The sequence below is a fragment of the Penicillium brevicompactum genome, assembly GCF_028827555.1.
Source record: "Penicillium brevicompactum strain IBT 35665 chromosome Unknown utg000002l_segment0_segment0, whole genome shotgun sequence".
Taxonomy (NCBI): Eukaryota; Fungi; Ascomycota; class Eurotiomycetes; order Eurotiales; family Aspergillaceae; genus Penicillium; species Penicillium brevicompactum.
In genome coordinates this window covers 2,186,453-2,212,870 of record NW_026623205.1, presented here as the reverse complement: position 1 = coordinate 2,212,870, position 26,418 = coordinate 2,186,453, and the positions used below count along the sequence as shown (strand labels likewise).

The 26,418-nt window shown below is 48.5% G+C and overlaps 10 protein-coding genes across 10 annotated transcripts; 6 read left to right on the top strand and 4 right to left on the bottom strand.

Annotated features, from left to right (window-relative positions):
* Positions 1 to 264: 264 nt before the first annotated feature.
* On the bottom strand, positions 265 to 2,085 carry N7506_003509 (uncharacterized protein; the record flags this gene model as incomplete). The annotated part of the gene is made up of 2 exons (XM_056952804.1): positions 265 to 1,749; positions 1,810 to 2,085. The coding sequence occupies 2 exons, from the start codon at positions 2,083 to 2,085 to the stop codon at positions 265 to 267; spliced, it is 1,761 nt and encodes a 586-aa protein (XP_056814496.1).
* A 1,730-nt stretch (positions 2,086 to 3,815) lies between these two features.
* Positions 3,816 to 5,190, bottom strand: N7506_003508 (metal-dependent hydrolase family protein; the record flags this gene model as incomplete). The annotated part of the gene is made up of 5 exons (XM_056952803.1): positions 3,816 to 4,048; positions 4,101 to 4,284; positions 4,338 to 4,398; positions 4,474 to 4,888; positions 4,968 to 5,190. 5 exons carry the CDS (start codon positions 5,188 to 5,190, stop codon positions 3,816 to 3,818), a joined length of 1,116 nt encoding a protein of 371 aa, XP_056814495.1.
* Positions 5,191 to 6,370: 1,180 nt separating this feature from the next.
* On the top strand, positions 6,371 to 8,125 carry N7506_003507 (bifunctional fumarylacetoacetate hydrolase/alpha/beta hydrolase family protein; the record flags this gene model as incomplete). Its single annotated transcript, XM_056952802.1, has 1 exon — positions 6,371 to 8,125. One exon carries the CDS (start codon positions 6,371 to 6,373, stop codon positions 8,123 to 8,125), a length of 1,755 nt encoding a protein of 584 aa, XP_056814494.1.
* A 110-nt stretch (positions 8,126 to 8,235) lies between these two features.
* N7506_003506 (Zn(II)2Cys6 transcription factor) lies at positions 8,236 to 10,287 on the bottom strand (the record flags this gene model as incomplete). The annotated part of the gene is made up of 1 exon (XM_056952801.1): positions 8,236 to 10,287. The coding sequence occupies one exon, from the start codon at positions 10,285 to 10,287 to the stop codon at positions 8,236 to 8,238; it is 2,052 nt and encodes a 683-aa protein (XP_056814493.1).
* Positions 10,288 to 12,606: 2,319 nt separating this feature from the next.
* On the top strand, positions 12,607 to 14,534 carry N7506_003505 (serine hydrolase domain-containing protein; the record flags this gene model as incomplete). Its single annotated transcript, XM_056952800.1, has 5 exons — positions 12,607 to 13,129; positions 13,201 to 13,314; positions 13,377 to 13,403; positions 13,489 to 13,693; positions 13,748 to 14,534. The coding sequence occupies 5 exons, from the start codon at positions 12,607 to 12,609 to the stop codon at positions 14,532 to 14,534; spliced, it is 1,656 nt and encodes a 551-aa protein (XP_056814492.1).
* Positions 14,535 to 16,702: 2,168 nt separating this feature from the next.
* On the top strand, positions 16,703 to 18,434 carry N7506_003504 (Major facilitator superfamily domain general substrate transporter; the record flags this gene model as incomplete). The annotated part of the gene is made up of 3 exons (XM_056952799.1): positions 16,703 to 17,215; positions 17,268 to 17,421; positions 17,482 to 18,434. The coding sequence occupies 3 exons, from the start codon at positions 16,703 to 16,705 to the stop codon at positions 18,432 to 18,434; spliced, it is 1,620 nt and encodes a 539-aa protein (XP_056814491.1).
* A 490-nt stretch (positions 18,435 to 18,924) lies between these two features.
* Positions 18,925 to 19,458, top strand: N7506_003503 (SRPBCC domain-containing protein; the record flags this gene model as incomplete). The annotated part of the gene is made up of 3 exons (XM_056952798.1): positions 18,925 to 18,978; positions 19,025 to 19,171; positions 19,225 to 19,458. The coding sequence occupies 3 exons, from the start codon at positions 18,925 to 18,927 to the stop codon at positions 19,456 to 19,458; spliced, it is 435 nt and encodes a 144-aa protein (XP_056814490.1).
* Positions 19,459 to 20,264: 806 nt separating this feature from the next.
* Positions 20,265 to 21,242, top strand: N7506_003502 (uncharacterized protein; the record flags this gene model as incomplete). Its single annotated transcript, XM_056952797.1, has 1 exon — positions 20,265 to 21,242. One exon carries the CDS (start codon positions 20,265 to 20,267, stop codon positions 21,240 to 21,242), a length of 978 nt encoding a protein of 325 aa, XP_056814489.1.
* A 464-nt stretch (positions 21,243 to 21,706) lies between these two features.
* N7506_003501 (fungal specific transcription factor domain-containing protein) lies at positions 21,707 to 24,109 on the top strand (the record flags this gene model as incomplete). The annotated part of the gene is made up of 7 exons (XM_056952796.1): positions 21,707 to 21,775; positions 21,912 to 22,021; positions 22,074 to 22,477; positions 22,530 to 22,825; positions 22,890 to 23,324; positions 23,384 to 23,616; positions 23,674 to 24,109. 7 exons carry the CDS (start codon positions 21,707 to 21,709, stop codon positions 24,107 to 24,109), a joined length of 1,983 nt encoding a protein of 660 aa, XP_056814488.1.
* A 66-nt stretch (positions 24,110 to 24,175) lies between these two features.
* N7506_003500 (MDR family MFS transporter) lies at positions 24,176 to 25,992 on the bottom strand (the record flags this gene model as incomplete). Its single annotated transcript, XM_056952795.1, has 4 exons — positions 24,176 to 24,886; positions 24,935 to 25,361; positions 25,418 to 25,797; positions 25,852 to 25,992. The coding sequence occupies 4 exons, from the start codon at positions 25,990 to 25,992 to the stop codon at positions 24,176 to 24,178; spliced, it is 1,659 nt and encodes a 552-aa protein (XP_056814487.1).
* Between the last annotated feature and the right edge of the window lie 426 nt (positions 25,993 to 26,418).

The following is a 26,418-nucleotide window of genomic DNA, read 5'->3' as shown; positions in this document are numbered from 1 at the left end:
AGGTCTCAAATCGTAGAATACGCTTGAGCAGCAATCGTCGCGTCAGCGAAACCGGTTGACAATGTTGGAAACAACAGCCTTTAAGGGATGAGCCATAGCTCTAAAAGTGAAGGTGATATTATGAAGGCCCTCAAGATTTTCTTTGCAAGGAGCACATGAGCAACCCGTTTGCACGCCGATCTCATACTGCGAAGTGCCCAAAAGCAAGTTGAATGCGTGCAACAAAATCCAATCAAATTAGGAACAACCCGCTTGCCCAAGAATTCAATAGAAGTGCTGTACCATCGGGCTGAAGGTAGAATTTCCATACGCGGATCCACCATACGTCAAATAGCCTCCTTCAACCGGGCCGGACTGCTCCTCGATAGCCGCTTCATCGCCAAAGACAAAGACAGTCTGCATCCCCATGACCATATGCTGCAGAATATGGCAATGCATCATCCAGACACCGGCGTTTGTGACTCGAACTCGCCAAGCCCTCCATCCCGACGGCGTCAGAGCCGTCGTTTTCTTCCTATACGAGTATAGCACGGATGTATCCCGGATTACAGGATGGGTTCCGTTCAAACGCTTCTCGTTTTCTTCGGGGTCGTAGAGACCATCACCACCTCCGATATCATAGAAATGTCTTCCGTGGCCGTGGAAGGGATGGTTCTCAAGACCACCGTTGTTTACGGCACCTTGGTTCTGCCAGACGATTTCGAGGACTTCGTTCATTTTCGCTGGGAAGAGGCGGGTTTCGTTGTCGAACCCGTATCCGCTCGCAATGGCGCGCTCGTATGAGGCTGCAAGGTCCAGTTTACCCGTGTAGATATCGACAAGGTATGGTGATTGGGGGAAGGTCTCCATCCAGTCGTACCCGCTTTGGAGCCAAATTGTATGAGTGCTGATATTCTGGTGAACGTCGATGACGATACGCCGGGTGACTTCTGCGGCGGTTGGGAAGTCGGAGCTGGGGCTGTATGGCTCTAGGGCGTAGTCCATCCAGCCATAGGTGACATTGGCTACGGGTAGAGGAGGAGGAGTAGGGACAGTCGTCAGATCAGCCGGGGTGGATGACGGATATTCCAAAACAGCAAAAGTCGTCAAGACAGTTGGTCGGCCGAGGGTAGTGATTTGGAAATAGAATTGTCGAGAGTTTGCCTCCTGCAACTCAGCCTCGGTCTTGGCTTTGAGAAGTATACTGTATCGTTGGCCAGAAGAAATTTGCAGATAGTCTGTCTTCACTGGCTTTGTATAATGGCCGTCCGCTTCGATGATCTCGAACGCGGTGTGGCCCTCGATAGCGAGTGAAACAAAAGACAACGCCGTGGCTCCAATAAATCGCAGTCGATAAGTCTTCCCAGGCTCGACGCTGATAGCAGCCAGTTTGCACTCTCCGGTGGCATTTGTAGCCAGTCGTCCTTGGCCGTTAACCAATACAGCGGCTGTCTCTCCACTCCATGTGAAGTTGCTTGAGAGGAGTCCATCTTCGACTTCTTGGTCGGTCTTTTCGAAGAAGTCCGTCAAAGCAATCACGCGCTCCTCGTCGTACTCGTACGGCGAGGGTTGAGCCGGATCCACAATGAGCGCACCCCCAGCGGTGACCGCCTGGAAACCTACATGCGAATGATAGAAGTAAGTTCCAGCATAGCCGACCTCCGGGCGAACTTCGTAATCAAAGAAACTTCCAGGAGAGATCGGCCATTGGCTGGCCATGGGTGAACCATCGGAGAAGGGTGCTGAGAAAGCGGATAGACCATGCCAATGCTATGTATGTGGTAAGCTTTTTTCATCCCGAAGTCTCAGGAAAAGAAAGAAAATAAGTACCATTGTGACATTCGCGTCTTCCATGTCATTGTAAACACGGATCCAGCTCACCTTGTCCTCCTGGAGACGTAATTCAGGACCAGGAGAAGACCCATTGACTAGGACAGAATACCGCTCTAAGCATGCTTGGCTATAGTCTTGAGCGGTCACTCGGAGAGTATAGTCGGGAACAAAAGTGGTGTCGTGACGCACAAGGTGCCCTTGAGCCGCAACCGCCAAGCCCACAATCAGGCAGAGGGCAGGCAAGATCCCACGGAGATTTGGCAAATACCCCATAGTGCAATTATCAGAAGTCACACCCGAGCTAATAACTTTGAAGGAACTTGAGTGAATTTGAGCAGATTAAATAATTAATTTACTGCATCGGTAATTGACAGCTCAAAAAAAAACAAAGACAACGACAGGGGTGCCAGCAAACTATGGTGTAAGCAAACCAAGGGACGATCTGGGTAAGCAATGTGACGGTGCAACAAAGCAATCCTACGCAGCAAATACGAGATTCCCGAGATCCGACCGTCTGATCCTAAGCATATGGCTGGGGTAATTACTAGTGCGCGTGGGATCTCTTTTGGCTATCTCGCTGGGTGCTTTTTTGCTTATTCCTCCAAAAAGCAAAACAAAAACAAAACATAATTGTGAAAGACACGCACCGAGACCACACAACTGAACCCTTAAACAAGGGCGGTCGGGTCCGGGCCCATTGCCAATCCTTCCTATTTCACATTTCAGGCGCGCCATCTGCCAAGATTGATGTTCATAATAGATCCCTATTCGAGTAGAGAGAATCTGGCAGATCTAATTTTACTAAAACGTGCAGGTCAAATGTCAAACCTTAGAAACGATGATGATCCAGCGCGCGGTAAGTCTATTTCAGGCCTAGTGCTTAGGATGACCATTTGACAACACCGATTTTTCAGACATTGTTCGCTAGTGAGACGCAGAGTTTTCGTGCTTGTTCGTAGTGATCGCAGATCGTCGCGGAATTTTCCGTACTGCACTCATCCGTACGAAGCACGCCCTCTCGGCTTTGAGAGCCTCTAGTCCAAACGCTAGTCCAAATCAGGCTTAGTATGTGGATACGACCGGGGCGGCACGCAGTCCTCGGGCCGGCAACCACAACACCCATCTCCCTTTGTTTGTACTCCGTACGATCGGACAAGAAATACAGCATGCTTTGCGGGGAGAAAACGTCCAACAGTTTATATTATGGATGAAACAAGTTTCTTGTAAGAACGAGCGACGGCACCTTCCGGCAAGAAAGTGTGGTTTGTGGCGTTGCCGAAGTGAGAGGTCGTTGTGGTTCATCGGAATGAGGGTTTTGTGGGCTCAGAGGTTTGCTTTCAGTACAGGTAGTAGACTGCCGGAGTCAGGGTGGAGTTAGTGAGACAGCAGAGGTATCGAGAGTGCGAGAGCGAAATGTATCGTATAACAGTAGAACCATGCATTTTCGGGAGAGCTAAGGAGAGAAGAAGAAGAAGAAGAGAGAGGGAGTGAGAGAAGATTTGAATCCATCTACCTGCGGGGACCATGAACAATCTGGCAGCCACGGACTCCCACAAGCCTCTCCTCCCCCACCCCCCTCCCGCCCAAAATCTGACAATCAAGATCGAATCGGCTGTTGTACTTCCAAATGAACCATTCCATTTGCCATGGAATGAAAACCCGTGGAATCCTGCATGGGAACAATATACTCCTTAAAGCTTGCTTTGTGAACACGGCCGTTGATGATAATCACATTCAGCCGATCATGATCCTGTAAGATGGAGATATCTTTCAGTGGACTTCCATCAACTACCAAACAGTCTGCATAATTTCCCTCTTTGATTTGGCCCATCTCGCGAGAACGCATGAATAGCTTAGCCATGCCATAGGTTGCGGCAATAATCGACTCATGTGGTGTGAAACCAAACCGATTGACGAAATGTGCAAGATCGCGTGCATAAGTGCCATGGGGCGTCCATGCAAACCCATAATCGCTGGGTGTAAGAGTTAAAAACTTTTTACTGTTAATTTTTATAACGCGATTTTGAGAACTTACCCCCGGGAAGGACCACAATTCCTCTTCGATGCATCTCACGCATAGCACGGTCAGCTGCAAAAAGCTCCTTTTGGTAGCCTACCTGCTCAGCCTTCTCTGTAGAGTAGCCAAACATAGCAGCGTCGTGCAGGGTAGCGATTAACCAATTGATAGCAGGCGCAACTATGTGCTTGGATTTATTCTTTTCAAGCATATCCATACCTAGCCATTTTTGTTAGATATTATTCAAACAGAATTCTACTAGATGGCTTACCTTTCTCGTCTATGTACGAGGCATGGTAGATTACATCTACTCCATAATCAACACTCTGTTGCACAGAGTCTCGAGCTCGTGCATGTGAGCAGACACGCTTTCCATTTTTGTGGGCCTCGTCAACACATGCTGATGTTTCCTCTGGCGTGAAATAGCAATCTTCTGCATCGCGAATCTCTGTAATCTGAGAGAACTTTGTTAAGACTAAGCTTTAATAAGGTCAAGTAATACTCTCACCGATTCTCCAGACATTGAAATTTTGATTTGGTCAACGCCGATATCAACATGTTCGCGGATACTAAGCCATTTATCATTCCACGGTTAGCAATTTTCAAAAATCCACAAAATGCACACATGAGATGTGTCAACTTACACTTCTCTCATTTCCTCAGGCCCATCTGCGTAGGCAGTGATGCCCCCAACGAGTTCTCCTCCCCTTCGTGCCATCTCTTGGCCATTAGCCAGAAAGCGAGGTCCAGGAATATCGCCTGAGTTGATCGCATCCCGAATGACAACATCTAAGCGTTTCTTAGCTGACGCAGCCCCAAAACACATAGTGTAGCCGGAGTCCAAGAAGCATTCCGCACTTCTCGCGGTAAGAAGCGTGTGTTCTTCAACGCCCAGACTGCCCAGACGATCCAAGTCGCCACCATTCCATGTGAAATGGGTGTGTGAGTCTCCCAAGCCCGGCATCAATGTGCGGCCTTTTCCATAGAACACACGTGTGCTGGAATCTGCCAGCAGCGCCGCTTTGTCAGGAACATTCCCAACGCAAGCAAATCTTTGGCCTATAGAGTATATTTGTTAGCCACGCCTTGCTATTTGTACATAGAGCAATTGAAGGCAAATAATGAGATAATGACACACCTAATATTAGGACATCTCCTCTATATGGCTCCCGGCCAGTGGCTTCCAATATCTCCACATCTAGGATGAGAATTTTGGAAGAGCCAGATGTCCCAGCAATCTCATAGTTTGCAGGTTGAAGAGCTGGGTCAAAATCCAGTTGATCGATATATGCAATGTTGCGTGGAGGTCCACTATAGTCGTCCGCAGGGTAGTCTGGCGACATCCAAGACATGTTTGTCATGTTGGAAAATATGAAGAATCAGAACGGTATTGGCAGAGCACTATTTGACAGAGAAGAATGGAGTCAAAAGTACCTATGGTATTTGGAATCCTTCATATTTGATACGTGTTACCCCGTAGCCTTGTCTCCGTAGCTGTCGGAGGTACGTGTCGGCCCCCTCTTCTCCGCTCTTCTCCGTAGTCCTCAGAGACGGCCCCAATATTGAGTTTAGGTTGATGCGGCACGGCACACTGCTTGATGATCCTACAGCCCCTCAACTGTTGAATATGGGCTGGCTGAATCTGTCAAGCAGGCCTCATGGGTCGACGTCTTTTGAACCCGTTCATAGAAATCCCACGGATTTCAAATCTACCATTGCAAACGTTGAACACGTTGAGAACGTACATGCATCACCTCCTTCTGAGTATCCACCACAGAATATATCTATCCGCGACGACGATTTACCATTTATCCCACCCGCAATTGTTCGGAACAAGCAGTCAGACCTCTCACAAGCCGGAGGTCTCGCTTGGATTGTCATTGACAATATTGTTTACGATTGTACCAACTTTATCAAAGAGCATCCCGGGGGCGACACTGTAATACGAAGTTTCATCGGGGAAGACTGCTCGTGGCAATTTTGGCGCTTTCATTCCAAGAGGACCATGGAGGAATGGGGACGACCTCTGCGTGTCGGGCGCACGGAGGGGGTAGCAAATCGATTTGAGGAGCCCCCGAGATATTTTGGATCGAGGAACAGATAGGATATAGTAGGACTACAGGGTTTGAGGCCGGTGAGAGACCGGACGTGGTAGCCTCCAGGGCTTGGAAATCCACGCTGTTTCGATCGATCGGAGATGTATATAATTGAAAGAATGATTCCACCATGTCGTTGCTATGATCATGTAAATCCGATCCAAACCTAGCATTCGATATCCGACAAATTCTAATGCAAGAAGTAAAATCCCCCGCAACTAATTCCCACACCATGTCAGATGTGCGATCGAGGCGGTTAGGGGTGGTCGCGGCGATGGGCGGGGATGCGCGGCGATGGGCGGTCAAAAATGACGAATTCACACCCGACCGGGTTCGGGGTTATCTCCGATGCGGGGAGCCTCATTAGCTCAACAATTTGCAATTTATAAGACGAGCTGGAAAAAGACCAATTGCTCACAAACTTCTCAGTTTGAATTGATTCAAAATGAGTGCCGAAGTGAATACCCTCACCAACTATGTGGCATACTTAGAGCCCAACAGCGGCCCCCGTATCGGCCATCTTGACTTCGAGAGCTCGACTGTCACCCCACTTTCCTTTAAGTCAGGCACTCCATTGACAGATCTTTACCAAGTGATCACCGTCGGCGAGCAAGGAATTACAGCATCCGGGGCGCAATCCTTTCCTCTTTCTAGCGTGAAACACCTCCCCCCGATTTCAGGTCGAGACGTGCTCGCTGTTGGGAAAAACTATGTCGAACATGCTCGCGAGTTCAATTCCTCTGGCTACGATGCTAGTGACAAGGCCGACCAACCTACGCATCCAGTGATTTTCACCAAGCGTGCCACTTCCATCATCGGGCCTGAAGACCCTATCCTGCTGCATTCAAACTTCACCAGCACGCCCGACTACGAGGGTGAGATCGGTGTGATTGTTGGCAAGCCGGGATTCCAAATTTCGGAGCAAAATGCTTTGGACCATGTTTGGGGTTATACTATTGTGAATGATTTGACTGCACGCGAACGCCAGCGCGACCACAAGCAATTCTTCCTCGGCAAATCCCCTGATACCTTTTGTCCAATGGGCCCCATTGCTGTCCCTAAGGAAAGCCTTCCGGAGAATTTGAAGATCCAGACCTTTGTCAACAAGGAAAAGCGCCAGGAGGCAACTATTGGCGACCTGATATTCAGTATTCCTACATTGATCGCGACAATAAGCGCCGGCCAGACCTTGCAGGCGGGTGATGTGATTGCCACCGGTACTCCGGCAGGCGTCGGCTTTGGGTTCAGACCTATGAAGTTTTTGCAAACTGGAGATGAAATCAGCATTTCTGTGACAGGACTCGGAACTTTGACAAACCAGGTGGCTGCTTCTGACGCCGTTAACACCACATCTGAGCGCGCGGAGTCTCACATTCCGATCGCGAATCAAAAGGCGCCAGCAAACGCGGGACTGACAGAGTTGAACGGCAAAAATCTCTTTTATCAACGACTCGGCCTTGAAAAAGGTCCTCCAGTCTTCTTCATTCACGGCCTGGGCGGGTCTACAAGCTACTTCTACCCCCTTGTCGCCAAGCTCCAGTCGACACATTCTTTGCATCTTCTAGATTTGGAAGGACATGGGCTCTCTCCAACCTCAGCGCAAAGTACACTTTCCATCACTTCATTTGCTCAGGACTTCTATCAACTGTCCAAATTTGCTGGGGTTACTGAGGGGGTGACCGTAATCGCTCACTCGATGGGTTCCCTCGTTGCCCTCAAACTTGCCTTGCAACATCCAAAGCTCGTGTCCAAGCTCATCTTGATGGGCCCTCCCCCGAACCCACTGCCCGAAGCTGGCGTCCAAGGATCCTATACCCGGGCTGCGGTTGTTCGAAAGGAGGGAATGTTGTCAGTCGTGGATGCGATCACACAAGCTGGAACTTCTGCATTTGTTCAACAGAACAATTTGCTGGCTGTTGCTGCAGTGCGCACTTCCCTTCTCAGTCAAGATGCTGAAGGATATGCCAAGGCTTGCGCTGCACTAGCTGGATCTGCCAGTGAGACATTGGACGTTGCGAGCCTCCGTATTCCGGTATCCTTCGTGACGGGCGAGGAGGACAAGGTCAGCCCTCCTGCTTTGTGTGAGAAGTATTCACAGGCAACAGGAGGTGGAAATGTTCAGGTGGTCAAGAACGTGGGACACTGGCATCTCTTTGAAGATGTAGACCAAACCGTGAGCGCGGTTCTGGCTCAGATTTGAAGTGTGTTCTGTCAATACTTGCCTCCAAAGTTGGAAGTGTAATTTGCTCAATTTATAGACATAAAAGATACAGAATCAAGAATCATAGATGAATACGAGTTGCTTGTGTGCTAAATCGGGCATCGATCTGCCCATGGAAATACTGCCGGAGAAAGCCATTGCTCGCAGGGTATTTTGGCCACTATTTCCTCAAAGGATTCCGGTAGTTCCCAGAAGCTCGGGTCAGGAGCTATGGAAAACCCGATGCTAGCCACACCCATGGAATCAGAAACCGATCCAAATCCACTTGTGCTTCCCATATTACTCACGCCATCGGAAACAGAGATGGGCGGGGCGGGGGGGGAAAGCTCCACAGTCATCAATGGGTCCAGTATCGAACAGGCACGTTGACATATCTCGCTGTAAGGTGCGGTTTCATGTAATCGCCTAAGACAACTTTGCACGGCTTGCAATATCACATGTTTGCGACTTTGTGAAGCTCGTGGCTTTCCCAGTAAGACAAGCAAAATCGATATCGCCAGAAAGGCGTGGAATGACCCAAGACCATTGATATACCATCTGTATGGTGTAAAATCCGCCCTCATATTGAGTGTTTCGTAGTTTGAGAGAATGGCAAGAGCAGCATCTTCGCATTTGTCGGAACTTGTGGTGAGACTCCCATCCTCAGCCCCCTCTGGTCTTAATAGACAAATTCTATGCAAGAGTAGAACCAAGTGATTAGTGTAGTTGTTCAAAATCAATGAATGGGCTTGATGGTATGTGGGCAGATCAAGCTGCTGATGGAACCGCATTGCCTGGGCTTGCATCTCATTCTGGAGCTTGCCATCCAATGCGTAAAGCTTCCCTAAGTTTGCCGTGAGGTCCCTAACTCTCAGACCACATATTTCCGATGCTAGTGAGTAAAGCCGAAATTTGAACAGGATGTAAGACATTTTTGTCGGTTTCTTCGGCCCTGGAGACGATTCGACTTCTTGGACAGCATGCTGAAATGGGTCCGAAACAACCTCCTCATCTTCCACATCTGCGGGAAGTTCAACATTGCTCCTGACTTGGAATGGAGCCATGTTGCCCAGACAGGTGTTCTGAATGGTGTAGAGCATCATTAATCCCGCCCAGGCTCTCCGCCTCTCTTGGATCTCAACTGGAGGCAAGTTCAAAAGCGCAGGATCAACGTGACATCCAATGGCAATGGCAATGTTGAGTGTTGTACCAAGCAGAGCCCAGGCTGGCCCTTGGGCATGGTTGATGGCATATATAAGTAGTATAAGGCATTGCAGAGTGTGCAAATTATGCTGCCACATGAAGTTGTCCGCCGCCAGGCACCTCATCGCCGCCTCTCGGTATTTTGTCGCCAATGATTTCACGCTCTCTGCCGTTGAAGCCCCTCGGCCCAAATCTGCTAGGATGGGACTTTCCTTGTCGATGGCGGTGACAGCCAGGCCCAAGCACACGAATATCAACCCAATGAAAGACGTGGGAGAGCTTTGAGGGTTTTGTTTGAACTTTGCGTAGTTTGATTGAAAAGTCCCGTCATGAAGAATGTGGAAAAGAGGAGAGAAAACATTCAGAAAGGTCGTGATGAGTTCGTCACAATGCCGGAATGGCGGTAGCATATCTATAAGGACCTGTGTGCTAGGAATTCCCTCGGTAGACAAAAACACACTGGACGACGATTCCACCTGAGAGCGACTTTGCAGTGAATGAAAAACATCAGAGTCGCAAGAGGTACTGTAAGGAACATATCGCACATGACCCGACGAGGATGTGACGATACTGCCGACTTCATCGCTTTCTGGTCCCATGTCACTGTTGTCGAAAACGTGGTCATCTGAGTAGCTTGAGGTGGGATTTTGAGATGGTCCGTCATGGGATGAGGGGATATCATGCTGGGAAATGGGCGAGCGGAGAGCGTGATCATGATTGCTTGAGTTCGAGGTCAACTCAATGTTTCGAATCAACAAACTTTCCAAGTCGGAAATCCGCTGAAGAAGGATGTCGCTATTTGTCTCGCGGGGCTGGGGATTTGGCTCAATATCGCGTTTAAACTGACATGAAGACGCCACTCCTCGCTTTCGACAGGTATCGCATGGCACTCCAGATCCTAGACAGCGGATCTTTCTTCGCCGGCAGTTTTCACAGCTGAGAGGTAGTCTTTTTGTCATTGCGCCAACTCAACATAGATTGAGATAAGAAGCTGCTCCGAGAGACAAAGGGGGTTTTCAATTTTCTTGAGAATTCCCCACAACTCGGGGTTGTGTTGATGCGGGGGAAAGGTTAATATCGGGGGAGCGGAGCGCTATTTAATCCGTGCTGAGTCGGGAATCATATGTCTGTATCCGTACAGGAATCGACTATGGTGTTTTTGGTGCCCGCTGGTAGAGCTTCGCCCAATAAATTTGATGGCATTAGTGTCCTTTTACCTGTCGGTCCATCTCGGCGGTGAGGCCCAGGTGCGGTTTGCCGGGGCTTTGCCGCGGGATGAGGGTGCGGGTCGGCGCAGCTCCGGGGCCGATTGTGGGGCCCTGGAGCCCAAGCGCGTATGCCTGGTACACCAGGAAATATAATTCCACGTGTACGTGCTCAAAATGAAGAGAGAGAGAGAGAGAGAGCGAGAATGGGAGAGAGGCTCGCATAAACTAAAGCGGGACCCAAATAACTATATCTCTCCCGGTGGGGCACCTATGTTACTCAACACAGTCTCTCCCGGGGCTCGGGCAATCTCAGGACACGACAACGTCTTCTCCTTTCCCGCCGGGTACTATAGAGCTCACAGTATAAGAGAAGTAGAGGCAAAACGAGGTTTTTTTTGGCACCGAGATCCGTCGGGAAGTGCTGGAGAAAACCCCCTTGTATTGCACCGTCAGCCCACGTTCATCCCTTCCTGGCAATACATCAAACCCGAATGCAGCCGGCCTACTCAAAGGGAGGTCAAGTGGGAATCGCACAAACTTGACGCCAAGTATTTCAAGTCCACCACAGGCTAATCTTGTAAGTAATGCAATTCTTCATATGAGTGTTGCCCAAAACGCGGCTTATCTTACCTGAAATGAGGGGTTAGTGAGGGTGTCATCTTGTTCATTCTTGATACAAATGATTGAGACTAGGGGATGCCTGTCGCATAGAGGAGCCTTTTAGAAAAGCTGATTCAGGTGTCAAGGGTCAATGCATTCAAACTGCGCCAGAGCCCGTGGGTGCCTGGTTTGTCAGGCTCCCAACAGAACTACAGCGTAGAGGGGGAAGATGAGAAGGTCTCTGGTAAGGCAGATCAGAGTGACCAAGCTTCGAGTCCTATGGAGGGAGGAGCGAGGCGTATGACCGATAACCAGAGAAAGAGAAAGGGAGGAAGCGGAGAGGAAAGAGAGGAAAGACCCTCGAGGGGCTTGAGATCACATGATCCCAGCCCTACCTTCGACAAACAAACACACTCTGCCCCTCTCCTTTCTCTCCTCCTCTCCCAATCTACTGTGAGATTGTACCTGTCTGCTCACTCCTCGGTGATGCATTCCTATGTAACGTGGCTTCAGCACTTCACAGACCCCCGAGGTCCCTCCAACTCCATCCCCTCGCCCTTCACCCCTTGTGCATCCATATTAAATCTCAAGGGTTTGCTCCTGGGTATACCCCTCTATAAATTCAGCCCAAAGCAGACCACTTAAGGTTACAATGGTCCTCAAGCCCTGGAAGGGCTTTCAGGGATGGTCATCTTGGACATGAATTAACCCATGACTATGTCGGAAGATACAGCACGTCTACTAACCCTAGTATAATTGAAGGCAGGCAATGTTACTCAATATTGAAATGGGACAAACGCCAGCCCGTGGCTCGTTGCACCCACTCAGATGACCCATATCGTATCGGCATAATATGACTAAATTGATTCCTATGATGCAGCGCGCGGTTTTTAGTCAAAGTGCATCACCAAATGACACCCTTCAATTATCGGACTAAGATAAGACCATCTCAAAGTTTCTAAAAGCCACGTACCGGTCATTGGAAGCTTCTATGTAGTCTCACGTGATTTGTTTAAGGTACAAGGTGTCAAGGAACGTGGTATGCAGGTCACCCGGTATACATTCCTGGTACCAAGGTGGAATTCTGTCAAGTAAAACACTTCCATAATTGATAAACAACATGTAGTGCGATGTTTGACAAATGATCCCATATCCTAATGACAATATTCTATTTTAGACTAATTGTAATACGAACCTTGAAATATTTGACCAATCTTACTACTTCCACAGCATCCTAAACTATCCGGGTGAGCAGCGGATAACTCTATGGTGTAACAATGTTTTCAATACCCCAGGGCTGGTTTTGTGGAGATATGCCTGCCTGCCTTAAGGTTTAGCTCCACATTGTTTACTCATTTTTTTATATAGCTTAAAGCTCTCTACCTCTCAGTCTTGTTTCCTTGATCCGAATATCTCAATCACTATATTCAAAAAGACATTCTGTCTGTACTCTTTATAACCTGAGCAATAATGTTGTGGACAAAATGGCTATTATTACTAGCCTCGACTCATGCTCAAAGCACACCCGATTGTCCTATCCTTGGAGCTGCATACCCTGCACCCAGAGCTCTGTCAAAAGATCCGACCTTCCTCGCAGCAACTCAAAAGATAAGCACAAGGCTTAACACAGCAATTGACAATGAAAATTTATCTTCCGTCTCTTTTGCACTGCAGATATTCAGCAGCCATGAATCCGATCCAGCATACGGGTTCTACCTCACAGACGACTTAATTAAGAATGGAAATGTCGGTGTTACTGAAGTTGATGAGAACACAATATTCCGCATTGGCAGCGTATCAAAGCTGTGGACAATGTTCCTTTACATGACTTTTGGCGGGATACGGTACTTTTACGAGCCTGTTTCGAAGTACGTACCCGAGCTACGGGTGAATCAAAGCTTGGCACAATCAACAAACGCCATTGATCATATAAAGTGGGATGGTGTGACCATTGGCGAGTTGGCAAGCCACCAGGCTGGTGTTTTGAGAGATTGTAAGTTGCCCAGGTGACACCAGTGCCCTAGTCTGAGTGTTTACATAAAAACCATCCTAACCATTCATCAGACGCATTTATGGATCTATCATTCCAGCAAAAAACTCTTCAAATTCAGGGATTTCCCGCGCTAGCTGAGTCTCAGCAGTTGACATGCGGAAACGCGCATCTGTGCGACAGGAAAGGTTGGTACCTTGGGCCGTTTGGTTTTCGCTGGGTTGTTCAGCTAATGATCGTCAATTTCCAGGTTTCTTTGACGGAATACTACAGAGTCGTAAGTGGTTCATACCTTTTTCCCTCAACCCGGCTAATGGTGCATCTTCTTTGAGATCCCGTAACGCCGACTTCGCACACTCCAGTATATTCTAATGCAGGCTACCAAATTCTCGGATACGCCATGGAAGCAATTCTCAATTCCAGTTACGAGAAAATATTAATGGATCGACTTATTGAGCCTCTCAATTTGACAAGATCCAGTCTTCACACCCCTGACCCAGCTTTAGCAGTGGTACCCTACAACGAGTCGTTCAGCTTTTTCAACTTCGAATTCGGCGATGAAGCAAGGTTGGTTTTATCACAGGGCTCTTACTCCAATGATTTGCTAACATACTATGCTAGTGCCGGTGCGATATATTCATCAGCAAAAGACATGTCGACTTTCGGCCGTGCAATTCTTTCAAACAAGCTGGTTGACCCTTCGGTCACCAGACAATGGATGAAGCCAATAACTCACACATCGTCCATACGACAGGCAGTGGGTGCTCCTTGGGAAATCTATAGTTTTTCAACACCTCGTCGGACCGATCTCTACACCAAAGCTGGTGATATCGGGATGTACTCCAGCTTCATAGGTCTCTCGCCAGACCATGACGCCGGCTTCAGCGTCTTGCTCGCGGGTAGCAACTCACATCAGTCTACAGCGATGATATCGGAAATCGTCTCAGATATATTATTACCAACACTCGACTTGGTTGCAAGGAACCAAGCACTGGAGCGATTCGGTGGAACATATCAGCTGGCAACCGACGGGTCCAACTCTTCCATCACCATAACCGCGGATGACAGCCCTGGGTTGAAGATCGAGAGCTGGATCAGCAACTCCGTCGACATGTACGCAACCCTGATGAGCATGCAAAAAGTGACCGATCGTTCTGCAATGAGTATACGCCTACAGCCGACTGGTCTTCAGACTGGGACTAGGATTGGATTTGCTGCTGTGATATATTCGCAACCCACGCCGCCTAACGCCGGCCCCATCACGGGCTCCTGCTTCTCGTGGCAATTACTCGAATCCTTTATATATGGAAACGTTGCTTTGTCTGAGTTTGAATTCGAGGTTAATGATGACGGGAATGCGACGAGCGTCTCGCCTCGGGCATTGCGCATAACTCTCCCAAGGCTGTGACGGGCTGGGATTTGAATATAGGAGTGGTACGATTGGCCTGGACCGGATGGAACGGCATGTTATTTAGCGAAAAATAATCTCATAGTCTAATTTTGCCCAAGGAATCTCTTTTATACTCAACCTCGGTATTCATGAAGCACACAATAATGAGACATTATCTGTGAGGGGGTTTTGAAAGGAGCAATAAGCCCCCGCTTATGCGCTATCTGACTGAGTCCCCGGCGCCCAATTTGCACTAGTGCTCGTTAGTCTCATATTGCGGCAGCCCGATCGGACCGTGTTTTTCTACCGAGCAAAATGATGTCATCCCGACCATGGGCGCGAAGTTTAACCCACAAATGACCGATGACTGGAAACGCCCCATTGCCCGTCGGCCGTGAGATTTCACTGTATGAGTGAAGTGGCTGACAACGCAAGGCAAAAGAAGACTCTTGTGGGGCTCTCCGTGGTGGAGCAAGGAGAGTGAGACCAACCGAAGCATTCACTGTCTTGAGAAGTTTGTGCGACGTTAGTCTAGACTCACATACGAACTATGTGCTTTGGAGTCTCGCTGTCTTCGGGTGTCTTAAGAATGTCTATCAATTGAAGATCCCGCGATCGACAAGAGTCAATACATACTCTATGTACATGTATGAATTCAACCTTAAAGAATTTCCGCAAGCACGCAAATTGGGTGCGACTTTTCGGTGGCTTACAGCGTAGAAATTGAACGTCGGATAAGAGCTTATGGGTCCTGGAATTCTTCTGCCTCGCGGATGGCTCCAATATTGTACTGGGACCACTAACGCTTTATTGCGAGATCCAGTTCCCTCAAACCGGGAATTGCCGATTCAGACCGACACCGAATTTTCGAATTATGTGCCGACTATGTAGTTTGAACAGAAACATAAAAGCAAATCCCTCAAGATTTTTTTTGCCAATGTGGTGGCTAGACGTTAAACCAAGAAACAACCCTTCACCGGCACGGCGGTTGGCTGGCTTGGCTGAGCGAATTGAGCCTTGGCTTTACTTTCTTTTTTTTATTAGGCTTTTGTGAAGAAAAAAAAATAAAGAAAGTTCCATCAGACCCTGGTTGAAGAACTTATGAGTCTCATGACACTGTTTGTACTGGCACGACTTCGAACATTGCAAACATTACAAAACAAAGAAACGTCTGGGGTGCAATGCTAGGGGAAATGCTGGGGTACGGGGTAAACTGGCCTACTGTGCGAGTAGATTTGAAAGCGACAGCCCATAGAGATTGCATGAATTATGCAAGCTGATCCAGATGATGTCATTAGGAATAATGAAAGCGGCCATTTAATGTACCTTGCACAGACTCAAGGGCCTCGAGGCTTTAGGCTCTTAACGGATTCGGTGTTATGGAGATCGCCCCACTCTGGGCATAGGCAGCATCTGATTGGTTCACCTTTGTTTGCTTAACTCTTTTTTTACTTTTATGTATGTCGCCTTAACTCCCAAGTATGCAGGGATGACTTCATTTTCTGTTCCCGTGTCTCAAGAAATTTGACTTCTTTGAACTATCGCTATCGGATTTGCGGTGCATTCTGCTTGTATGTATCGGCGTAATTCTGGCGAAAGCTTACGGGGGCTGACAATCGGCACCAAAACCTGATATGAAGCTCCGGTCAATTGCCGCTCCAAGCGGGGGTTTTGGACTACCCGAACCCTACATTTTGTGCACTTGGTGTACTGTGCTGAAGCGCGGAGAGAAGGAATGGCGAGTAGTTCGGCAATACTTCTCGTAAGGTCAAACCTGACGTCAGATCTACCGAGTGGAGAATGCCAAGCCCGTGCAGGGATCGCCGAGATATCAAGTTTTTCAACAGTCGCAAATACTGGACAGAGGAAAATGGACAGTTCGATGTTGAGAATGGACGAAATTGCCAGAGACCAATGCGTGAAGCCTTACCTCCGTATTCACCTTATTAGTCAAATCGATACTCACTCCCCGAGCACACTATGTACCATGCATGGTTACGCCAGGGATCTCCATTACCTTAAGCGGAAAGGTACCCACTGAAAATCCGGTTTGAAATCCAAGGTAAAAAAGACCGAACCCAAATTTCGAGCGCATGGTCTCCGAATCGCTCAGTTATAACAGCTGGGGAAGGTCCACATGAAATTTTTTTCTTTTCCTCAACCCCTTGTTTGCTCCCCCGCATACCATGTCTCCTCCTGAGCAACAAGAAGCTCAAGCTGAGCACAGCGAGAGCCGGCTCTCGTCGCATGGTGTCAGCAGTGACACCAGCGAGCCCGTTGATCTCTCCAACGAGCTTTCCGAGAAGAAAAGCCAGAAGAGTGAGCGCTCCGATGGAAAGCGCGAGCTTAAGGAGCAGGACTGCTACGAGATTCTTGGATACTCGTGGCCACGATGGAAGAAATGGACTTATCTGGCCGCGGTCGCATTCGTGCAGGTTTCCATGAACTTCAATACCTCCGTATACCCTGCTGCGGTCATTCCTTTGACCGAGCATTTCAAGATTAGTGAGCAGCATGCTCGCACTGGTCAGATGGCCTACTTGGTCACATACTCCATTGGTTGTGAATTGTGGGCTCCTTGGTCCGAGGAGTTCGGTCGCTGGCCTATCCTCCAGCTCTCTATGATGTTGATCAACATCTGGCAACTCCCTGCTGCTCTGGCCCCGAATTGGGGCTCCGTTGTTGTGGCTCGTGCTCTGGTAAGTTTCTATGCGACCCACTTGCCGCGATATGAGCTAATATAAAATACAGGGTGGTCTTTCTACTGCTGGTGGAAGTGTCACTCTCGGTTTGATTGCCGATATCTACGAACCTGAAACTCAACAATTCCCTCTCGCCTTCATTGTCTTGTCCTCTTGCATTGGTACCAGTATCGGTGGTGTGATTGGTGGACCTATCGCACGATGTAAGCATTTTTCCAAGGAATTTCCCTCAGTGACCGTTTGCTAATACATGCGCAATATAGTCCTCACTTGGAGATGGTTCTTCTGGATCCAGCTCATTTTCGGAGGTGTCACCCAGGCCATTATCTTCTTCATGCCCGAAAGTCGTTCCACCATCATCATGGACAAGGAAGCCAAGCGCCGCCGCAAGACCGGAGAGGATCCCAACATCTACGGACCCAACGAGCTTAAGAAACCCCGTGTCTCCCTCAAGGAAGCCGGCAAGATTTGGGCACGTCCATTCTACATGCTGTTCCGCGAGCCCATTGTGCTCTGTCTGTCTCTGTTGTCCGGTTTCTCCGATGCTCTGATTTTCACCTTCCTCGAGAGTTTCGCCATTGTCTACAAGCAAGGCTGGGGCTTCGGAACCCTTGCACAGGCCTGGGCTGTCATCCCCATCAACGCCGCATACTTCATCGCCTATTTCAGCTACTTCCCGTGGTTTTGGCGAGATCAGAAACTGCGTATCAGACACGGCGACGCGGCTATTCCTCCCGAACGCCGTCTGAAGTGGCTCTTGTTCCTTGCGCCCCTTGAGCCCATCGGTCTCTTCGGATTTGCCTGGACATCATTCGGCAACGAGCGCAACGTCCACTGGATTGGCTCCATGATATTCTCCGGCTGTGTTGGTATTGCCAATTTCGCCATCTACCTCTCATCCGTTGATTACATGGTCGCATCCTACGGTGTCTACTCTGCCTCCGCGACCGGTGGAAATGCCTTCGCTCGTGATCTGCTCGCCGGTATCTCGGCCATGTACGCCGCGCCTATGTACCAGAACATCGGCAACAAGTGGCATGTCGAATATGCCAGTACCATTCTGGCTTGTTTGTCTTGCTTGGTCGTGCTTCCCATCTATGTCTTCTACTGGAAGGGACCCGAGATCCGCGCTAGGAGTAAATTCGCCTCCACTCTGGCTGCTGACAGAGAGCAGAACGGTGGTCGCCGTGTCAGCAGGATTAGCATGGAGCCATGATTTGCTGAGCGGATGTACTCGAAGCTTCTGAGAATATGTATATTCGTCTCCCTCTTATGTATATATGACTCGTGATGAGTTGGGGGTTTACTTGATAGAGTCGTTATGAACTATCATGACTGCTATGTTACAATTAATCATATGTTCAATCTGTGAATGATACCTAAATATCCCGAGGTCCTTTTGCTGTAAACGCGAGATAGCCACCGAGTCACCGGTCCACCGATTGACATCTTACATATTCAAGCCGTTAACCCACGTCATGCACAGATATAATGTGAGCATCGGGCGTAAGCCGTACATCAACTGCATGCATGGAGTATACTCGTGGACATGTGAAAAGCAAAAGGCGCCATTGCCAAGAGCGTTGGGCTGATCTGCGGGGCTAAGACCGATGAAGAAAAGGATGTGCACATAATACTTCCACGCACCTTAATTTATACTCACCAGCCAACATCCCATCCCCTTTCTCAATCCTCCAACCAACACAATGATCACAAGCACAATCGAAATCGCCGCGCCGCCCGCCAAAGTGCGCGAGATCGTAGGTCTTGCTTCACTCCCGTTCGCGACCGCTCTAACTCATCCAGTTCCTCAACTTCTCAGCCTACCCGGAATGGCACACCGAGTGGCTGAAGGAGATCAAGACGCAGGACGGGAAGAACCCACATGATCTGACCGCGGGCGATAAGATCGACGTCAACATTGAAAACTTCAAATTCGTCGCTGAAGTGAAGGTAACTCAGATATACCTCAGCTCCGAAGCAATATGCTCATGGTAAACCTCTAGGAAAACACGGAGACAGTGTTCACTTGGCAAGGCCCGCCCGTGTTTACCATTGCTGGTCTTCACAAGTTCCACATTGAGCCTGCGAATGACGGCGCGTCTACAATTTTCACGCAGTCTGAGGATCTGAAGGGACTGCTTTCATTCATTATGAGTCCTTCGCTGCTTGGTAAGAAAATGCGTGCTCATTTCGATATTTTCCATCGGGATCTGAAGGCGCGGGCTGAGCAGGCTTAATTTGGGGGCCGAAACCTGCTTGTGCACGCACCTGCTGCCATTGGGGCACGCATCGTTGTCTAGTTTGGCTTTGAGCTGAGATCCCTTCTTGACATACATTTTGAATCTGAATACCATTTATTGACGCGAATGCCCGCTTTCCGGTCCTGGAGACCGGAATAAGTCAAGTCAAATCTTCTTTGTATCCAATGAGCCCCCGAGTCCCCTTCTGGTTGGTCTGGTGTATTGCTGGGTAGCTTGTGTATGGTGCAGTTCGTCTCTACGGTTCTCTCTCAGCTCTCCGTGCATGTGACTAACATAGTGCTTGAAGTGATGGAGAGTGAGCGCGAAGTGAAGTGGTATAGTGCACGTCTTGGCATGCCCTAGAAGCCTCGGCATAACTTATGTCCTCAGGTACTATCCAATTCTAGTTTCTTTGTTTCCTATCTATTCTTTCACTCACAAAGCAGCGTCGACGCCATTATGAATCTCTCAAAAGACCTATCACATCAGGAGCAGGGACAATTCCCGCGGTTCATCATGCTTGTTCCTCGCCCAGTCGCTTTGATCATCATCATTTTCTTTCTAGTCCCAATGGCCTTGTTGAGCGCAACCATGGCTTTCAGGTATGACAAAGCCGACGATACGCCTCTTCCTCAATCCTCGACTAGCCTGAAGCGCTTAAATACGACACGATATCTCACCATTTCTCTGACATTCTCACCACCAGTCTACTATCAAGCTAACCTTCCAACAGAAACATTACAACAATACCGAAGAATACAAGATTCAACCCACGGTACAAAAGACTACTATACGCCTTCAAAATGTTTGCTAAAGTCTGCCAGTGTATTGGACGCATCTGCACATGTGGCCGACATTCAGAAAGCCCACCCGGACGATCCACCCTGCGAGATGCGATTGAGCTTCGCGGAGGAGTCATGGGAACACACCGAAGACCCCACAGAGCCCGCGAGGCCGGCGAGCCCGTCAACACGGCCCCAAACGCAGTCGTTTCTATGCGTGTACCTGTGCCTACAGATGTAGCAGCCCAACAGTCGGACACATCCTCAGCAGACCGCATCTATGCACACCCAGCAACGGAACTCACGAGATTTAGAACCGAAGGAGCTCGTCTCCAGGCCTGGATTGAGGATGCTAACGTACCGGGTTGTAAAGTTCAACCCGTGACACTGACCTCACTGAAGTTTGACGAAAGATTCGACATCAGAGCTTACGACCTGGATGCGTGGCCTTCACAAATCATGGACGGAGGAGACGTTGCATCTGCGGGGATTCCGATGGATGCAACCAAGTACCGGGCAATAGAGGCTATACCTCATGATCTTGAGAATGATTTCGACCAGTACACCCACCTTCAAACGAAAGGCACCATCATTGCCCAGTGCGTGTACCACACAAGAGGCCCTCATTGGAACGAGGTCGCGACGGTTCTCTACGTGCGTACTATCAATGCGGACATCCAAACCCTCAGAAACATCGTGCTCACGAACGTTGTGAATGATGAAACCATGGCGCTGGTGAAGTTCAATCTGTACCCCAGACGAAACCTCTCATGGCAAATCCCAGAAGACGGTGAACCGTTTAGAGCTAACCCATGCGAGAAGTTTGAGCGTGGTACCCGTGAGTACGAAGAGCTCCTCGGAACACAGCTAATCAAAGCAACAGCCTGTCTTGTCATCTCGGCGTTCCCTAGGGGCACGATGATGATCAGTCGGATTGTCACCTGGAATGAGTTCGCCAAACTCAACATTCGACTGGAGATTGCGCCGCGCACCAATTAGCATTTTCCGATTTCCATTTCCGATAGTTACTGACTTTGTTACTTGCGATCTTTCATTGGTTAGTTTAGCAGTTCCCACTAAATTGTGAACCCAGGGATGATATAACTTATATAATGCAGTCTGCTTTTTTTAACATATCGTCTGGTTTGCGTAGTTGAACTAAATTTTTCTTCTCACTTCCTCTCCTGTGGTAGTTTGAATTGCGCCATTGTAGTTACCCAACGAAGGAACCTTGGAAGATGATCATAAACAAATAGAAAAGAAGCACATTACGCTTGACCTCAGAAACAAAGAGTGGAAAATGGGGGCCTTGTTAGTAAGGCTCAAATGTGTTATGGAATCGGGAGTGCTGATTGGCTGATAGAACTAAGCACCCGACGGGGCCGCGGATACCGCGGGCGACGCGGGCCCGAGATCTCCTTCTCTCTCCAGCCTACCTGCGACTTTTCTAGAAGCCAATCACCATGGACCAAGAAATACCAGAAGACCCGAAGAGCAATAAGCGACAGAAGATATCTACTGTGCCCAAAGCGGTATGTCCGGCCGAGTCTTGCTGAATATGTGCTAATCTTATTCCCACTCAGTGCAAGGGTTGCAAAACAAGAAAGGTAAAGGCCTCACAGCCATGTTATACCCGTGGTTATGAAGAAGCCTAACATTCGGGTATAGATACGATGTGATCGGAACATACCGTGCTCAAACTGTGAGATGACGAAGATTGCTTGTCAGCCCGCCGACCCCGCGGAGAAACGACCAAGCACCGTCCAAATCAATGACCTGTGAGAATTATTTCAACCGACAATAATGAAGAAATGCTCATAGTTTGATTAGACAAAACCACATCAATGCTTTGGAGAGTCGTCTTCAAATTCTCGAAGCCAACCCCAACACCCGCCATCATACCTCGCAGCATCTAGCTAACCGGCAGCTTCCTTCCGTACCGCAAGCTGACCAGAGCGTGGTATCAATTTCCGAGACACCATACTCCCTCTATGAGGGCGAATCCTCATTTACCAGCCAATCCCTTGGAGCGAGAGAAGCTGCTCAATCCCTAGCCAATCCGAATCGTCCTCAGACTGGTTCAAACCTCAATGTTGCATTCAATTCGCTGAATGGGCTCCTTCAGCCAAGCCAGAAAACTCGCCAGGGAGATGAGAGCCGCTCTTATGACCCCGTTCAAATTCCCCTTGCCTTGCCTGCTGAACTGGTCATTGCACTGCTGAGAAGGTTTCAAGGTATGATACCAAGTCGCGTGTCCTGGGAGTCCTCTCTAACATGCCTTTCCAGAGGAAAAGCCTTTATTCCTGAGTTCATATCCGATCAATGACTTGAGACTGGTGGAAAGACTGTGCCAAAAGGTCTATTTCCCTACACGAGATGTCTCAGCCGGCGATGTCGCTGCAATGCATGGGGTGCTTTATTGGCTCATCAGGGAATACTCATACCGAAATGACGCCTTTTGCAAGAAATTTGATCTCAAGACTCATTTCAAAAATTGCAAATCCCGCTTTGAGGCCGACATCAAGAATCACGATGTGATTGCGGTACCTAGCTTTGAGAATGTCATCGCATTGGCCATGGGTGTATGTGTCTCATCGAGGTGAATCATGTCTGTGCAACAAGAGTACTAACCAACACGGCATATAGATTTTGAAAGCGCAAGATGAAGCTAATCCACTGATGGGATGTCATCTGATATCCACAGCCGTGCGACACTGCCAAATGCTCGGTTATCATCGTGAGTCAGCATACAAGAACCCAAAAGATGAAGACGCAAGCAACAAGCGCCGGATATTCTGGACAATTTATGTGTTTGACAAGACGATGTCATTGCTGCTAGGGCGGGCATCATACCTTCAGGACTTTGATATGGACGTGAAAACACCAGCTGCATCGTCGGATCCAGCCATTAGTCCCTGGGATGAGGCTTTCTACTGGATGATCAAGCTTGCAGAAGTTCAAGGCAACACATACAACAAACTTTACTCACCCGCGGCTATCAAACACTCATCTCAAGAGCGATTGAATGACATCAACAATCTTAAAGCAGCGATTGAAGAATGCCGACATGGCAGAGATAATGTATTTCACCTAATTTTGTCTCTCACAGCAAGCGCTAACTAAATTCCATCGCATTGCAGATTGAGTTCACTAAAGCGAATCAGCAAATGATCTTTGAAATCAGCTCGAAGACATGGGAACTGTTGTATTATTCTGTCTTGACTTCGATCCTACGAGCGTCTACATCAACCGATGACAGTGAGATTGGACCAGAATGCTTCAGGGCAGCTCGAAAATGTCTACTCAGTCACCTGGAATGCTTCCCGAGCTACAATGAATCGGGCCTCTTTAGCGTTGCAGATTATGCCAACTGGTGAGTCACTTGACCATACCCTTGCTCTTTGTTCTATATGTAACTAACATCATGAAGGGTTCAATCGTACTCATCTTTCACACCCTTCATTGTCATATTTCTTCACTCTATTGCCGCGTCTAGTATGGAAGATGTGAAACTTCTCGAAGAGATTGTGAAGACACTCCAGCAAACTCGAGGGGTTTCGAGCGCATCAGAGCGCATGTACAACATCTGCGCTAACTTCGTTGCTGTGTCACGAGACTTGGTCGAAGCTCAGAAATCCTGCGTTGGAAAGTACGACGAACAAAGAGATGCGTTGGAGCTGTTCAATGACTCTCAATATGGACATTTGTTCTTTTCAGACTCCCAGCAAGAGGATCCAGGTTTTGACATGACGGCGTACCTCACTCACCCCGAAGTCCAAAACATGTCGGCTGTTCTAGAAGGATGGGATAGTGGGCAGCAATCTGCGATGGAGGTACTGGGTGTGGATCTTGGTAATTCAAGTTGATTAAAAATTATTCTATGACACAATGAAGGATTAAATAGTTGTCAAGTTTCACTCCGGGCCCAAATTTTAGTTAGCCTTACTGTCTGGCTTTCCATCTGCAGTATCCCCGACACTCTCAACAGAACTTTCATCATCTTCCATCTTTGCTTTGACTCCAGATTTGAGCGAAAGCCAATCCATGAAAATGGGCCCGAAGATCGAAAGTGCAGCCGCTGCAACACCAACGTAGAACGTTTGACAAAGAGCCTTGTTGTATGCTTCCAACGCCAAGGGCAATTCACCAGGTCTCAGGTGCTCTCGAAACCCAGTTGCACCACTGTGCATGATCTGAGAGATATCGACTCCGGGTAAACTGGAAATCAGGTTGGCTGACAGCTGGTTCTGAAACACACTCTGTCCCACTGGAAGGAGTATTGCACTGGACAAAGTTTGGACAAACGTTAGAATGGAAGTCGTCATAGCCATGTCGATGGGAGCAACAGCGACAGAAGCGACGAGTAGGGCATTCTGAGCACCAACACCTACGCCAGCACTCAACAGCACTTGATAGCCAAACCAGTAGCCTATCGTAGAGTTAACTTTCAGTGTAGTTAGAAGGCCAGCTCCGATAGCTGTGAGTACAGATGAAGCTATTAACAGCGGAGTGTAGTATCCGATATATGAAGCGAGGACACCGCCGATCATGGCGAATATGACAATACTGATAAGGCTTGGAAGATTTGCAATTCCAGAGTCAGTAGCCGATTTGTTTTTGATAGCTTGGAACCATATCGGGAGCTATGCATAAGTCAGTATTATTTCGTAATGATTAGAGAGACCACTCACGTAGTACGTGAAAACAAAGATCGCCGAGGAGATGCAAGCCCCATACCAGGCAGCTCCCCATACGTTTCGATTCTTCATCAAGCGAAGAGGAATTGTTGCTCGATCTTTCTGCCACGCTTGGATTCCGAGGAATACAATGAATGTCACACCGGAAACCACAAACAAAGCAATGATCCGGGCGCTGTCCCATGGGTACGATGACCCACCCCATTGCAAGGCAAATATAAGGCATATAATTGATGGAATCAAGAATACTGTGCCAGGTAGATCGAATTGTTTCAATTGTGCTTTCCAGCCAAGACTTTTGACGGAACCTGCATTCGATGGAAGGCAAAAGAATATGCAGAGGATGGCAAGCCCACCAAATGGAAGGTTGATGTAGAAACACCATCTCCAAGATAAGTGATCTGTAAACGCGCCTCCCATTCTGATAAAGAGACATTGGTTAGCTTTACCCAAGGTTGAAGGGAATGGAGTACCCACAGTGGTCCTGCAACACTAGCAACTGCGTGCATGCTGGATATTAATCCCATATAGATGGGACGAACTGGCAGTGGGACTGCCGTTGCCACAATGATCAAACACCCAGAGAACAGGCCTGCCGCCCCCAGTCCTGAAATGGCCCTTCCGACGATCAGAGCATCGGAGGTAGGTGCAACGCCGCAGATAAGAGACCCAATCTCAAAAATCAGGAGCGCCACCAAGAAAACCCATTTGGAGGGGTAGAATGTGTATAGTTTTCCAAAGACCAGCTGCATCGCGCATGTTGTAAATAGATAGGAGCTGCCGTACCAGGCGACATCGTCGAGCGAATCGAAGTATGTGGTGATCTTAGGGATGGCTGTCGCGAGAATCGTGGAGTCCTGGATAGCATGTTAGCTCAAACAGACCAGATCCATGAGATAAAGTATACATACCAAGGAAACACAAAAGAGTGTCGTGCACAACGCAACTGTCACAGGGACGAGTCTCCAAAGTGACGAGACGTCTGTAGATGTGTCGCCTGCTGCATTGCCTGTGCTGTTGGGCAATGAAGAATCTGCAGATTTTGCTTCCATTTTTCCTTTGTGATATCAGTTCCAAAAGCCTCTTGTCTTTTAAATCTTGAACAAGACAAACATCAAATCACAAAAATCCCGGCGAAGACGATTTATACTCCCCCATTTGGGGGTCTGAGAACACTTCTTATTGGTGAGTTCTGCCCCACATGTGTCGGCTCGATGGGTGCGCGGAAGCCGCGGGCCCGTGGAGTCCGAGATGCGATGCGGACTTTGCTCACTCTCTCGCACCTCCATGCAAGGGAGAAAAGGAAAAGGAGAGGAGAAATAACTCTTTTACGCGCCTCGGCGAACTTGCGACCAAGTGTAGGTACTCCGTACCTCATCTACAGGTTCAATTACGACCACGGAAATTTCAAGTCTTTTTGCGAACGGGGAAAAAACAATAACACATAGACAAACTTGTGTGGACCAGAGAATAAATCA